Here is a 13,560-nt window from a genome sequence, read left to right as displayed (position 1 = left end):
GTGAACCGCCCTGAGACCTCTGGGTCTAGGGTGGTATATAAATTCAATCAAGCAATCAATAATAATAATAATAATAATAATAATAATAATAATAATAATACAACTGAGGGGTTGTACTTGTTGGGTATGCTCTTTTTGGACAAAAATACTAATTTTCAGGAAATGGATATACACTGTAGGGTGTGAACGTTAGGATGCTATTTCTGGAATGAGAGCCGCAGAATAACTTCTAATATCCTTGCTTGGGACACAACTGACACCATTTTGCACTCAGAGTTGTACGTTGATGGTACTAAAAATGCAGTGTGCAGTGCTTATAAACCACCCTTGCAAATAAGTCCACAAAAACTACTATCCCACAAAACCCTTACTGGCCTGCCTATCCATGCTTCTGTTGCTAATTAGTGTCAGCTATAGTGACACCTTGAAAATTAACAATAATCAACCCTCTTTCAGTATACAAAACTTCCTCTGTGCCCTCTCATCGGTAGGTAACTTGTACCTTTCTCTGTTATTCAGGCAAGTGACTTTTTACAGGCTTGCTATAAATACCTGTTTGATATGTGTATATGCTGCATGGAGCTTCTGACCGGCTGTGGTTCTCTCTAGTTTGTGCACATATGGAGAGATTCCTAAGTCTTCAGGCCCTATAATGTGAAGACTCCCTCAGAGCACAATATTCTAGGTCTTGCCTAACTATACTAGATGCTGGGGGTACAGTTTTTGTTTGTTACCATATTACATATATTTGTGTTCTTATATTGTAAATCACCCTGCCATCCTCGGATGAATGGCAGCATAGAAGTTTAAATAACAACAACATTAACAACATCAGTTTTATTGTTTGTACCCTGTCCATCTGACTGGGTTGCCCTGGTCACTCTGGGCAGCTTCCAACATACAGTAGAACCTCTACTTACGACCGCCTCTGCTTGGGCCCGATCCAAGTTGTGACCGTGGCAACCCGGAAGTAAGTACCAGGTTTGCTGCGATACAACGACGCTTCTACCAGCGACCCGTTTCGCCTAAAGGATGGGCCGCCGGAACGGATTATGGTGGTAAGTAGAGGTTCCACTGTATATAGAAACATAAAACGTTATACATTAAAAAGCTTCCCTATACAGGGCTGCCATCAGATGTCTTCTAAAAGTTATGCAGTTATTCATCTCCTTGACATCTGTTGGGTGGGCATTCCACAAGGTGGGTGCCACTACCGAGAAGGCCCTCCCTGTAGTGACACTTCTTGAAGTGAGGGAACCACTAGAAGGCCCTTGGTGGTGTTTAAAGGTTTAACTTAAAGGTAAATAGGCACATTAAACAGCTTTTGTGTGGCTCCCTGGCTTTGCTTTTGTTCTTTAACGAAAAATCCACAGGTTTCATAAGAGAATAACTCGTACTTGCAAGGAAAAATATACTGACTAGAACAGATACCTTATGTACTGGCACCTCATTTGTTTTTGTCTCTTTCTTTTTAGTCTGTGATACTGAAGTTCAGTGATTACATCTCTTTTCCTCCCACATATCTCCTCTCAAACTCGCAGCCGTACTTCTTCTTCCACCCCCTTTCTCTGAGATTGATTTTCTGTACCCAGGGCTTGAAAATTCAAGGAAGCTAAAACAATAAATAGCAGATTTATAGCCTCCCTCGGACAGAAAACCTTCCTAGCGAACCAGAAACCTGAACGTCCCCCATCCAAAACACATACTTGATGCATCTGAGTAAGAAGTGTTGATTTAACTGTTTGTTGTGACAGGAGGAAGAGCAGGCAGATTCTGGTAGTCTCCAGCTCTCGTCTAGGCTGGCTTCCCCCTCCCCTCTGCTGAAAACAGCCACATAGGTAAATTGAGGTGGTGGGGCCTTTCTAGTGGTTAGCAGCGAAGATGGATGTGCGGTTGGGGACCAGGAAAAGGAAGACAGGAGGCAAGGACCACCACCAGCAGCCTGCCTCATCCCAGTAAAAGCACCCTTGGTGTAGAACTGGGAAGGCCAAGGTATTTGAGGTCCGTCCGTGATGGGAGTGGGGATGGATATGTGGGTAGATGGGCAGAGGTTGACAAGTGGAACCAGTTGTTTCTGATGAGGCATTTCCCTGTAGTTCTTCTCTCCGTTATATGAATATATTTGCTAGTTAAAGTCCCTCCTTCCGTCTAGTTTGCCTGATTCTTCCTTTGAATTTGAATCACCCGACACCACCTGCTTAATAAACGTTCTGATAATGCTTTTGCATAGCATTTCAGCCCCTTGCCCACGCAAAATTGTACAAAAGAGAATGCAAAGGATGAAACACATTGCCAGTTATAGAATCATAGAAATGTAGGGAACACTGAGGGTCGTCTAGATCCACCCCTGCAATTCAGGAATCTCAACTAAAGCATCCAGGACGGATGGCCATCCACCCTCTGCTTGAAAACCTCCAAGGAAGGAGAGTCCACCACCTTCCACACTTGAGATTAATTTGCATTGCATAAGCACACTTCAGTTTCTTTGACAATAGCAAGCTTGGAAATGGAGATTACACTTAGGTGCTAATAGAAGCTTAAGCGGTTATAGAGAAAAGAATACAGTGGTACCTCAGGTTAAGAACTTAATTCGTTCTGGAGGTCTGTTCTTAACCTGAAACTGTTCTTAACCTGAAGCACCACTTTAGCTAACGGGGCCTCCTGCTGCTGCCGCGCCGCCGGAGCACGATTTCTGTTCTCATCCTGAAGCAAAGTTCTTAACCCGAGGTACTATTTCTGGGTTAGTGGAGTCTGTAACCTGAAGCGTATGTAACCTGAAGCGTTTGTAACCCGAGGTACCACTGTATTGACAAGGCTTTGTGCTGTTCCATTGGTTTTATGCAGGCCTGGGAATATAGAGGGAGTCTAGTTCCTGCAAATGTTTTGAAATAATAATGTAGTATTGCCATCTTGTGTTGTAAAGAGATACAGCATAGAGAAATGCAAAGATTTGAAGCGTGCAGCCGTGGGCACTTGTTCTTTCCCTGAAATCACTAGTGACCTGCTAACCAGGTTACTGTAAAGACTTGCACATAAATTCATACTGTAATTTGGAATATAATTCTGTCATTTGAGATATAGTTATGATATAAGTAAAAAAACCTGCTCCTTTTCCCTTATGGGATACCCAAGAGCCCATATAGAGTCCTTTTGTAGGTTCTCTATCGGTAGGAGAAAATAACACGAGACCAACCAGAGAATATTGAGAAGCAAAGCAGCTAGTAAGCCTGATCTTTATTAACTGTTGCAACAGGGTGATCCCCCACACGCAGGAGAGAGGAGGAGGAACCCCAAGCCATGCGCGCAAGCCCTTATATAGACTTTTTAAATTATTTTTTTATAAAGTATTTATTGAAGTTTAAACATTGCAAAAAAAAAAAACAGAAGAAAAACAAAAGAAAAATATGAGCAATAAACAATTACAAAGCCTCGAAAACAAAAATAAATACAATAGTACAAAACATCAACAATACAAAAAGAAAAAGAAACGAAAACAAAAGCATTTAAAGAAAAAAAGAAAAACCCAAAAGAGAAGAAACCAACATACAAAAGAACCACATATTTTCATATCCTTATCTTTCATTTGCTTATTTCCTCGACTTCCTCACACCTTTTTTTGTATTCTAGTTCAATTAAATATTCCAGCAAGTCCTTTCCCTCTTTCACAAATTTAGTTCCATGATTTAACTTAACGCAGTTTTTAGACTTAAATTTACCTCTTTACCCAATGTCAATCTATTCATACTTGATTCTTTATAATATTTCTACCAAAGTCATATAACTTCTTTCCAGCATCTTTCTAACATTCATTAAGTTTAGAATATTTCTGTAAATAAGTTTTGAATTTTTTCCAATCTTCTTCCACCGACTCTTCTCCCTGGTCTCGGATTCTGCCAGTCATTTCCACCAATTCCATGTAGTCCATCAGCTTCATCTGCCATTCTTCCCTGGTAGGTAGGTCTTGTGTCTTCCAGTGCTTTGCAATGAGTATTCCTGCTGCTGTTGTAGCATACATGAAAAAAACTCTGTCCTTCTTTGGCACCAATTGGCCCACCATGCCCAGGAGAAAGGCCTCTGGTTTCTTTAAGAGGGTATATTTAAATACCTTTTTCATTTCATTATAAATCATCTCCCAGAATGCCTTAATCTTTGGGCATGTCCACCAAAGGTGAAAGAATGTGCCTTCAGTTTCATTGCATTTCCAACATTTATTATCAGGCAAATGATAAATTTTTGCAAGCTTGACTGGTGTTATGTACCACCTGTAAATCATTTTCATTAAATTCTCTTTTAAGGCATTGCATGCCGTAAACTTCATACCAGTGGTCCATAACTGTTCCCAGTCAGCCATCATAATATTATGTCCAACATCCTGTGCCCATTTAATCATAGCAGATTTCACCATTTCATCCTGAGTATTCCATTTCAATAGCAAGTTGTACATTCTTGACAGATTCTTAACTTTAGGGTCTAACAATTCTGTTTCCAGCTTTGATTTTTCCACTTGAAAACCTAATTTTTTGTCCTGATTATATGCCTCCATTATTTGATAATAATGGAGCCAATCTCGCACTCTGTTTTTTAATTTTTCAAAGCTCTGTAATTTTAATCTGTCACCCTCTTGTTCCAAGATTTCCCAATACTTTGGCCATTTGGCTTCCATATTGAGTTTTTTCTGGGCCTTTGCCTCCATAGGTGACAGCCATCTTGGTGTTTTATTTTCTAACAAATCCTTATATCTTATCCAGACATTAAACAGTGCTTTTCTTACAATATGGTTTTTGAACGCTTTGTGTGCTTTGACCTTATCATACCACAAATATGTATGCCAACCAAATACATTATTGAAACCTTCCAAGTCCAAAACGTCCGTATTTTCAAGAAGCATCCATTCTCTCAGCCAGCAAAAAGCAGCTGATTCATAATAAAGTTTTAAGTCTGGCAGGGCAAATCCACCTCTTTCTTTAGCATCAGTTAAAATCTTAAATTTTATACGGGGCTTCTTGCCCTGCCAGACAAATCTGGAAATATCTCTCTGCCACTTCTTGAAACAGTCCATTTTGTCCAAAATTTGCAGTGATTGGAACAGAAATAACATTCTTGGCAATACATTCATTTTTATCACAGCAATTCGGCCTAGCAACGATAACTTCAAATTTGACCAAATTTCTAAATCTTTTTTCATTTCAGTCCACTTATATAGACATTTTTAATTGCCTGCCCTGGAGTCCAACACCACCCCCAGAAACATCATACATACATACATCACAGAAGGGGTGTAGCCCAAGACCCCCCGATACATCATACCTACATCACAGAAAAGGCGGTCTACAACAGAAATCTGTGTGCATTGTTTATCTACTGTCTGGCAAGTTACCTGATTGCATTATCTGGGTTTTGGCCACTCTTTTGTTACTCAGTTCTGAATCCAGGTCACAGGCTCACACCCTATTCATATCTTAAATGTGCCCTTAAGACAGGATTTGTGAAAGAGACAATGGGGAGATTTCCCATTTCCTTCGACCTTGCAGAGAAATATTTGAGGTCATTTTGGGAGAGAGAAAATGGTTTCAGGACTTTTCTGTGGGTTTCAGACAGGTGGTTTACATATTTGTGTTTGCTTAGTACATTTATGAACATTTATTTTATATATAAGATGTTAAAATTCTTATAACAGTTACAAGGACCTACCTTGTACAAATGATTCATCTAGCAGCTCATTATAGCCTACTCTGACTGAAATTAATCTCCACAGAATCCTAGGGAGATGTTTTCCCCAATATGCCTTTTATCTGGAGTCCAGAGATTGAATCTGGGACCTTTTCATATACAAAGCTTTACCACTTAGGACTAAGCTATGATCATTGCTCCAGAACACTGTCCAAGGTATTAAAACCCCCGCTAGGAAAGGCCTGATGAAGTATAGTCGCTTACTTAAACTACAGGGTCAGTGTTAATAATAATAATAATAATAATAATAATAATAATAATAATAATTAAAAAAAAATGGGCAGGGGGGAATCGTATCTGTGGACTTTTTGTGAATCAGCAAAGATATTTATAACCACTTCATGACATCGCAATGTGTGGCAAGGGAAAACTCACAAGTGACAGCATATATGATGTGCTTTTTCCCACCTGCATGTGCTGTAGAAATAAATGCTACTCTTCCTTTGGAAAGCCCGTGTTAAGTTTGTGTTAAGGCAAAAGTTATTTGTTTTCTTATATTCTTAAGGTGCAGCTTGTTCTGAATTTTTTTTTTGTTTTGTTCCTGCACAGGTCCAGCGTAATCCAGACAAAACTACCACATTGAAACTAGCAGATTTTGGCCTTGCAAAACAGGTGACCAAACCCATATTCACCGTGTGTGGAACTCCAACTTACGTTGCTCCTGAAATACTGGCTGAGACTGGTGAATATAAAGTTTAACTCTTTTAATATGCTCCAAGTAACCTAGTGCATTGTCCTATGATTCAAATACTTGTTAGATGCAGTATTGAACAAGAAATATAATTTCCCCCCCAGCAGTTTGCTGTCTTCTGGATGAGAGCTTGTACAGGGCAGATAAATATGCTGTAGGATATTGGGATCACCACTAACTTCTTTTTACCTTTTTATGTATCCCAGTTCTCCATATTCCATTCCTTAATAGTGTTAGAATTGATGGACAGGCCATACTGGGTTTCTTTTGAAAATCTGTTTGAAAACCACTGCTCTGTAAGCTGTAGGGCAATCTTCCCTCTTGGCTTTGTAGCATGAAAGCTTAGGTTGTGATGTTCTAAGAAAGGGTAGAAACCTGAAGCAGGTCATACCTTCCTTGCTTTCTAACAAAGTCCAGGGTGGATTGCATCTTGGAAGAATGCAGTCACTGGATTCCCCCCCCCCCTTTCCGGGGAAGTGACAGCACCCTCACTGCTCCATCATCCTAATGTGATTTGGAAAAAAGAGAGCTTAAAAAACTGCTGCTTATTCTTATGATTCCCTGTACATCCTATTTCTCTGCTAAAGGTGGTGTTGGTATTAGTGAAACTTGCAATATCAGATTCTTTGCACACAACTTACTTATAGAACAGGTTATTGGTGCTGTCCCGGGAATGGGAGATGATAGAAAAGCTAGAGAAAGTTTAATGGGGATTCCCAAATTTAAAAAGATTAAGAAGCACACAGACTGCACTACTATTGTCAGGATGCTGTCATCGGTTCCCGGCTGGTTGCCCAGGAAAGTATAAAGACAAGGAAAAGTTTCTTACCGTCTTTGCAGGGAGAGGCTGTAGAACCCAGCTTCTTGGATAATGGCGTTGCTCTGAGTGAATCTCCACCCCCCCGTCTCTCCCTCTTCCTCATTTGTCATCATCATCACCGCCTCTACGGGTATTGCTAAGTGCCCTCTGTCTTTGAGCTCTTTGCTCTCCTACTTTCAAGGCTCGCCGGGTTCTGGGAGATGGAGGGTCTGGAATCATTTCTAATGACAACGTGTCAGCCGGGTGTTGCTCTGGCTCTCCCATGGTTTCCCAGCTTTTCCCCTCATCTTCCTCTGAGCTGCCACCTCCCTCAAACCCCTGTTGTAAATCTATACTGTCTTCCTCTTCCTCCTCCCTGGAAGGGTCATTCCTCCTCTGCCCAGTCCCTGACAACTGTGCACCCTTACATTTGAGTAAGTCCCATTGAAGACCAATGTAGCTTACGTCTAACCAGGCACGTATGTGCACAGTATAATCTCTCTGCCATTTGAAAGGAGATTTTTCATTTTACTCCAATATTTCATTTACGTTTTTTAATGAAAGCGGCTGTTCCTTATAAACTAGTTGCATATGTTAAAGATTCTGGATTTATCTTTCTGCTCCCATAGGCTATGGACTAGAAGTGGACATGTGGGCTACTGGCATTATACTCTATATTTTGCTTTGTGGATTCCCCCCCTTCCGGAGTCATGAAAGAGATCAAGAGGAGCTGTTTCGAATCATACAACTTGGGCATTATGAATTCCTCTCACCATACTGGGACAACATTTCGGCTGGTAAGTTTCCTAAAAGCAGACTGGGGAGTTGATAGCCAGGACTGTGTGTGTTGGACAATTCTGTGATTTATGTTGTTGGCATCTGTCTTTCTCGAAAAGTGCAGAATTTAGTTTCATTGGTCTTTTTGGCACATACCATTAAACTTTAGCGTTATGAGTTTGGTTAGATCTGATAAGAAAATGCTGTTTTTAAAATTGCCTTGAGATCTACTCTTAACATTGCCACGGGCAGCAAAAACCTCTCCCATGATCTGCCTGCAAGTCTCACTCGGTGTGGTAGAGTTTGCAGCCGCCCTATCTGTTGAATATTCTGATGAATTAGACCAGGCATCCCCAAACTCAGCCCTCCAGCTGTTTTGGGACGACAACTCCCATCATCCCTGACCACTGGTCCTGTTAGCTAGCTAGGGATAATGGGAGTTGTCGTCCCAAAACATCTAGAGGGCCGAGTTTGGGGATGCCTGAATTAGACCTACTGGTCTCCACCCCCATCATTCTGCCCGGACACTGAGGTCCAGCGCCGAGGGCCTTCTGGCTGTTTCCCTCACTGCAAGAAGCAAAGCCACAGGGAACCAGGCAGAGGGCCTTCTTGGTAGTGGCGCCCGCCCTGTGGAACGCCCTCCCATCAGATGTCAAAGAGATAAACAACTACCGGTACCTGACATTTAGAAGACATCTGAAGACAGTCCTGTTCAGGGAAGTTTTTAATGTGTGACATTTTAATGTATTTTTAATCTTTGTTGTAAGCCGCCCAGAGTGGCTGGGGGGACCCAGCCAGATGGGCGGGGTACAAATAATAAATTATTATTATTATATACTGACTGTTAACTGTCACCCCATTTCTCCAGTTTGTTCCAAACAACTAACGCTCACTGCTTTGTTCTTGCCCCTGACAGCTGCAAAGGACCTGATCAGCAGACTCCTTGTGATTGACCCCCAGAAGCGCTACACCGCCCAGCAAGTTCTTCAGCACCTGTGGATTCACACAGCGGGGAAAAACAGCAGCAGGAACCTCCAGAGGGAGGTGACCATCAATCTTGAACGCCACTTTCTGAGCCAGCGCAAGGCTGAAGCTAGCAACAAAGACTCGTAAAAGGTGCACCCAGGTGTACTTAATGAGCCCACTGTAAAAGCACACTTATCATATACTCTTAAGGACTGAGCTCAGGGGAAATCCATTATTCCTGTATGAAGACAAAGCCTGCTGTGCCCCCAAACTGATTGGCTAGTTTCCTGTGATGTTATGTGCCCCATTTCCTTCTTTCTACAGTTGTTTTTTTTGTTTAAATACTTGGGGCAGGGGTGGTGGTGAACAGCCTGTTTGAGCAACCTTGGGAACCCAGCCTTGAAATATTTTGGCGGAGGACTGAATTGGCCTTCAGTTTTCTGGTTAGCACATTTGTCACTGGCTCTCCAGATGCAGAAGGAAGCTGGGCCGGTCATAGCTTCATGGTAGAGCATCTACTTTGGACGCAGGAGGTACCAGATTCAACCCAGAGCATCTCCTGGTAGGACCTGAAGCCCCAGAGAGCTGTTGCCAGTCATTGTGTTCAGTACTGAGCTAGCTGCACTGTGGGTCTGACTCCAGATGAGGCAGCTTCTTCAGTTTCTGGCCCATGAAAATGCGATTTTTGTCCTTGTTTTCTTTTTGGTATGTCTGTGTGCACCAAAAGGCTGCCTTAATGTTCATCTAGTTCTCTGAATGCTTCCAACGTCTACACCTGCACCTTTTCTTTGGAGTTAAGACGCCACGTCGTGGTGGTGGAGGCATATTTTAAATAGAACTCACTTTGAAAATGCTACCTGCAAAGTCCTTGTTGAACTGTTAACTTAAATGGATAATATTGGTTCTGTTTGTAATCCGTCCACATGTTTTCATAAGTTTACATACTGGTCAGGATCCTAAGAACTACTTTTAAGTGTGCATGAGGACTTGTGAATGTGTGTGCCCAATGGCATTTTTTTACCTAAAAGAGTATATGTTAGTACAGTTGTACCTTGGTTGACGAACATTTTGGCTCCTGAGCACCGCAAACCCGGAAGTGACTGTTCTGGTTTGCAAACATTCTTTGGAACCTGAACGGCCGATGTGGCTTCCGATTGGCTGCAGGAGTTTCCTGCAGCCAATCATAAGCCCTGCCTTGCTTTCCAAACACTTTAGAAGTTGAATGGACTTCCGTAATGGATTCCGTTCAACTTCCAAGGTACCACTGTATTTCCTTTTGGAAAGTGTCCTCAATTTACAAAGGCAGCTTGCAAGGGGCAGTGATAGGGAACTTCCGACTTTCTGGTCTAGTTAGATCTGCCAGGCTTCAGAGCTTAACCTACCAGGTTTTTTGGAGCAAAACCACGACTACCTTCTCCTGGTCTGATGTTGTATATGATGTCAGGCAAGGGTGAGTTCAAGCAGCAACTAGAATAATACAATTGTAGGATTTGGAGTTTTTAGGGAATCCACTCCCCTGTAACGCAGGAAACTCGGCTAAAGCAGAAGCTATGGCAAAAAGGAAGACAAATAAGGGGAGCGTGCTCTCAATTCTTCCTTTGCAGGGACATTGTTCCTTTGTATCTCTGGCTTGAATTCAAACCAGGCTATAAACGAAGCATTGGGAGCTCATGTAGAGAGCACTCTTGGTTCCTTTCTTTGAAATTCCCTGCCCACCTGTCAGTGACTTGGTTATTAAGGACCCTTCCTCCAGCTAGATACAGTTTCCCAGGCCTGCCACGGGGCACAATTGGCTGTTTGAGAATCATAAGCAAAAAGCTTCCTTGGAATCTAGAATGAGCTGCGTGTTCTTTGGATCCTGGCTCTTGAATTCAGCCTTGGTGTTATATTTTTCTTTGTAGATTTAAAGCATTCGTATCCTTTATTGTTGACGAACTGGGATGGTTCTCCCTGTACGTGTTGTGTATGGGGGAACCTTGTTTCAAGTGTATTTAGATATATATAGATATATACAGATATACACAAATACACACACATAAAAATATAATATTCTGGACACGTTAATAGAAAATATGAGAAAAGTTAATAGGATATTGTGCTAATAGGATGTGAATTATTTTCATAGCCTAAAAAATTTTATCCCCTTATAAATAGTGAAGTGTTGGAACATATAAGAACCAGATTCCTTTTCTTTTAGATATGGTATCAAACACAGTCAGTCCACAAATCTATGCTGCAACAGATATTTCTATTTCCAATATTATGCAATTCAAATCTTTAATTTCTCATACTTTCTTTGGAACATCATATTTAAGTTGTTGCTCTGTACAGCCCATGAGAGAAAAAACAATACGAGTATTTCCTGCTTCAACATAAACTTTAGCAGTGAGTCTGGCACTTCAACCAGGAAACTTTAAATTCTGAGGTTGCATACATTCCAGCCCCGGGGGTTTGCAACATTAGCATCTAAAGCCACTGGGGCTGCCGGATTCGGTAAAAACGCTGGGAAGTTTGCCATCTGCCCTGCCCTGCTCACTCGCTTCTGTCTCCTTCACGTCAGGCTCCAGCTTCTACCTTTAACTGAATTATGACCAGGGCCAGCCCACCTATGAGGCAAGGGGAAGCAACTGCCTCAGATGGCAGTATCTGCAGGGCAGCAGATCCAGCCTCCAAGGAATGCATTGCTTGCAGTGATGGCTGCAGCATGGTCTTTGGAGGCTGGATCTGATGAATAGAAGTGGCCTCAGTAAATAGGAGGTCTCTTCCCACCGCTATGGAGGAAATACCAGGGGCTGCCTTCTGGGGTCTGTACCTGCCTGGTGTGATTCAGAGCAGGCCCCTTTCTCCCCGATTATGGCCTTTGATTCCCACTTTGAGTAAGGTTGACTTGATTCCCTCACTTTTCCCCAATACAGATCTTCCCTCCCCCTTTTGTTCCTGATGTAGATATTTATTCCCCGCTTGTTCCCTTGTAGATCTTTGCTCACCTTTACCTCCCAGGTGGGCAGGATGACGCCATTTTGTTTTTCGCCTCAGGTGCCAAAATGTCTTGAGCCGTCCCTGGTTTTGACTGTCTGTATCCCTGATAATGTTGTGATATGCAGGGAGAAATAAGAAGACTGATCAATCAATCAATCAATCAATCAATCAAATCAATCAATCAAATTGATGTTCACTCTAGAGAAACCAATTTTTCATGTTTCCAGAACAAAGTTCCAATTTCCCCAGCAACTCTGGTTACTACTTACAAAGGAAACAGGTCTACATGTGTAGATTCAGCTAGAGCATGGAAATGGATGGAAATTCATATGGAGCATGGAAGTGGCTGATTGCGACACAACTCATCCAGAGCTTCACCTTTGTTCCTTCTCCATCTTCAGTTTCACGGGGTGGGAGGAATCAAAGCCTGTTGCCAGGTCTCCGCTGCAAATTTGCCAGCCCTCTTTTTGTCTCTCTAACTTTTCATCCCTTGTTTTTACTGTTCTAGATTGTAACCCTGAAAAATTAAACAAAAACTCAGGAATATCTTCCTTGGTGGTGTCTGTCTGTTAAACAGTCTTCTCTCTCTCTCTTTACGGAATAGCCTCCGGTGGGGAAAGCTCATTTTGGGAACTTTGAGGAAGGAAGCTGTGTATAGTAGACTTGTAAATGCTATGGGTCTTAATCAAGCCAACATGGATTTACATTCCTGATTACTTCTAGCAATGGGATTAAAAACATGAATGATAAGTAACAGTATAAATACTTTCCACTAGATTTTGATGTTTGAACTTTGAGAATGGGACAGTTCACATTTCTCACAAACAAGCTAGATCAGTGGTTCCCAGGCATTTCTCTCCATGGACCACTTGAAAAATGCTTAGAGTCTTGGCAGACCATTTAATATTTCTTTCCTCTCTGTTGTAGATGCTGTATGATTTTTAATTGTATTTTTAGAGACACACCTTGGACCACCTGAATTGAGTTTATGGACTACTGGTGATCTGCAGACCACAGTTTGGGAAGCCCTGACCTGGAGAGCTAGGCTCGTTCTTCATGTGCCTGACGTAGTCATGTCCAAAATAGAGTACATGGGGAGTTTGCTTTAGTGCATTGAAAAGCGTGTGTGGGTGAATATTTACCCCTCCCCGATTTTAGTTAGCTGCTCCATCTTTCCAGGAACGTGCCAGCCCAGCTCAATACTTGTACCAGCTCAACCTGGAAGAAATATGAAGTGATAACTTAAAGCAGAGGAGAGATAGCTCCATACACCAAGTGTTCCTTTTGGTGTCAAAATTAAACTCTACCCCTCATCTTAGTTAAGAATGAAAAACACCTGTTTTCCATGATGAAACAGCCATATTTGCTTATCTTGAAAACATAGAGACAATGGTCTATTCGGCCCGCAAGCGGCATTCCGTGTCAGTTTATCTAGACTAATCCTGCTTCTAAGCTTTTGTTTCAGAAAGCTATTAATGGGGCTTCACCTATTTGACTGTTTGGACTGTTTGAAAAGTAACTTTTTTCCTTCGAGAAGTGTAAGTTTTGTCCTTCATGCAAAAAACCTTTAAGTGTGGCCCCTGAAGTTCTGCACAAAGTATCAGCATTTTGCACAACT

At 41.9% G+C, this 13,560-nt stretch overlaps 1 protein-coding gene across 2 annotated transcripts in view; it reads left to right on the top strand.

Annotated features, from left to right (window-relative positions):
* The window catches only part of DCLK3 (doublecortin like kinase 3), a 30,711-nt gene extending 18,223 nt beyond the window's left edge, over positions 1-12,488 (top strand). For both annotated transcript variants that reach the window (XM_080975822.1, XM_080975823.1), the window contains exons 3-5: positions 6,280-6,412; positions 7,850-8,017; positions 8,914-12,488. In XM_080975822.1, the coding sequence (XP_080831948.1) occupies positions 6,280-6,412; positions 7,850-8,017; positions 8,914-9,110 (498 nt within the window). In that variant the 3' untranslated portion in view covers positions 9,111-12,488. The remainder of the gene's footprint in view (positions 1-6,279; positions 6,413-7,849; positions 8,018-8,913) is intronic.
* Positions 12,489-13,560: the final 1,072 nt, after the last annotated feature.

This window comes from Podarcis pityusensis (assembly GCF_964106645.2).
Source record: "Podarcis pityusensis genome assembly, chromosome: 12".
NCBI classification, from domain to species: Eukaryota; Metazoa; Chordata; class Lepidosauria; order Squamata; family Lacertidae; genus Podarcis; species Podarcis pityusensis.
Note: the sequence above shows the minus strand (reverse complement) of the source record. Positions and strands in the feature narration are given on the sequence as shown.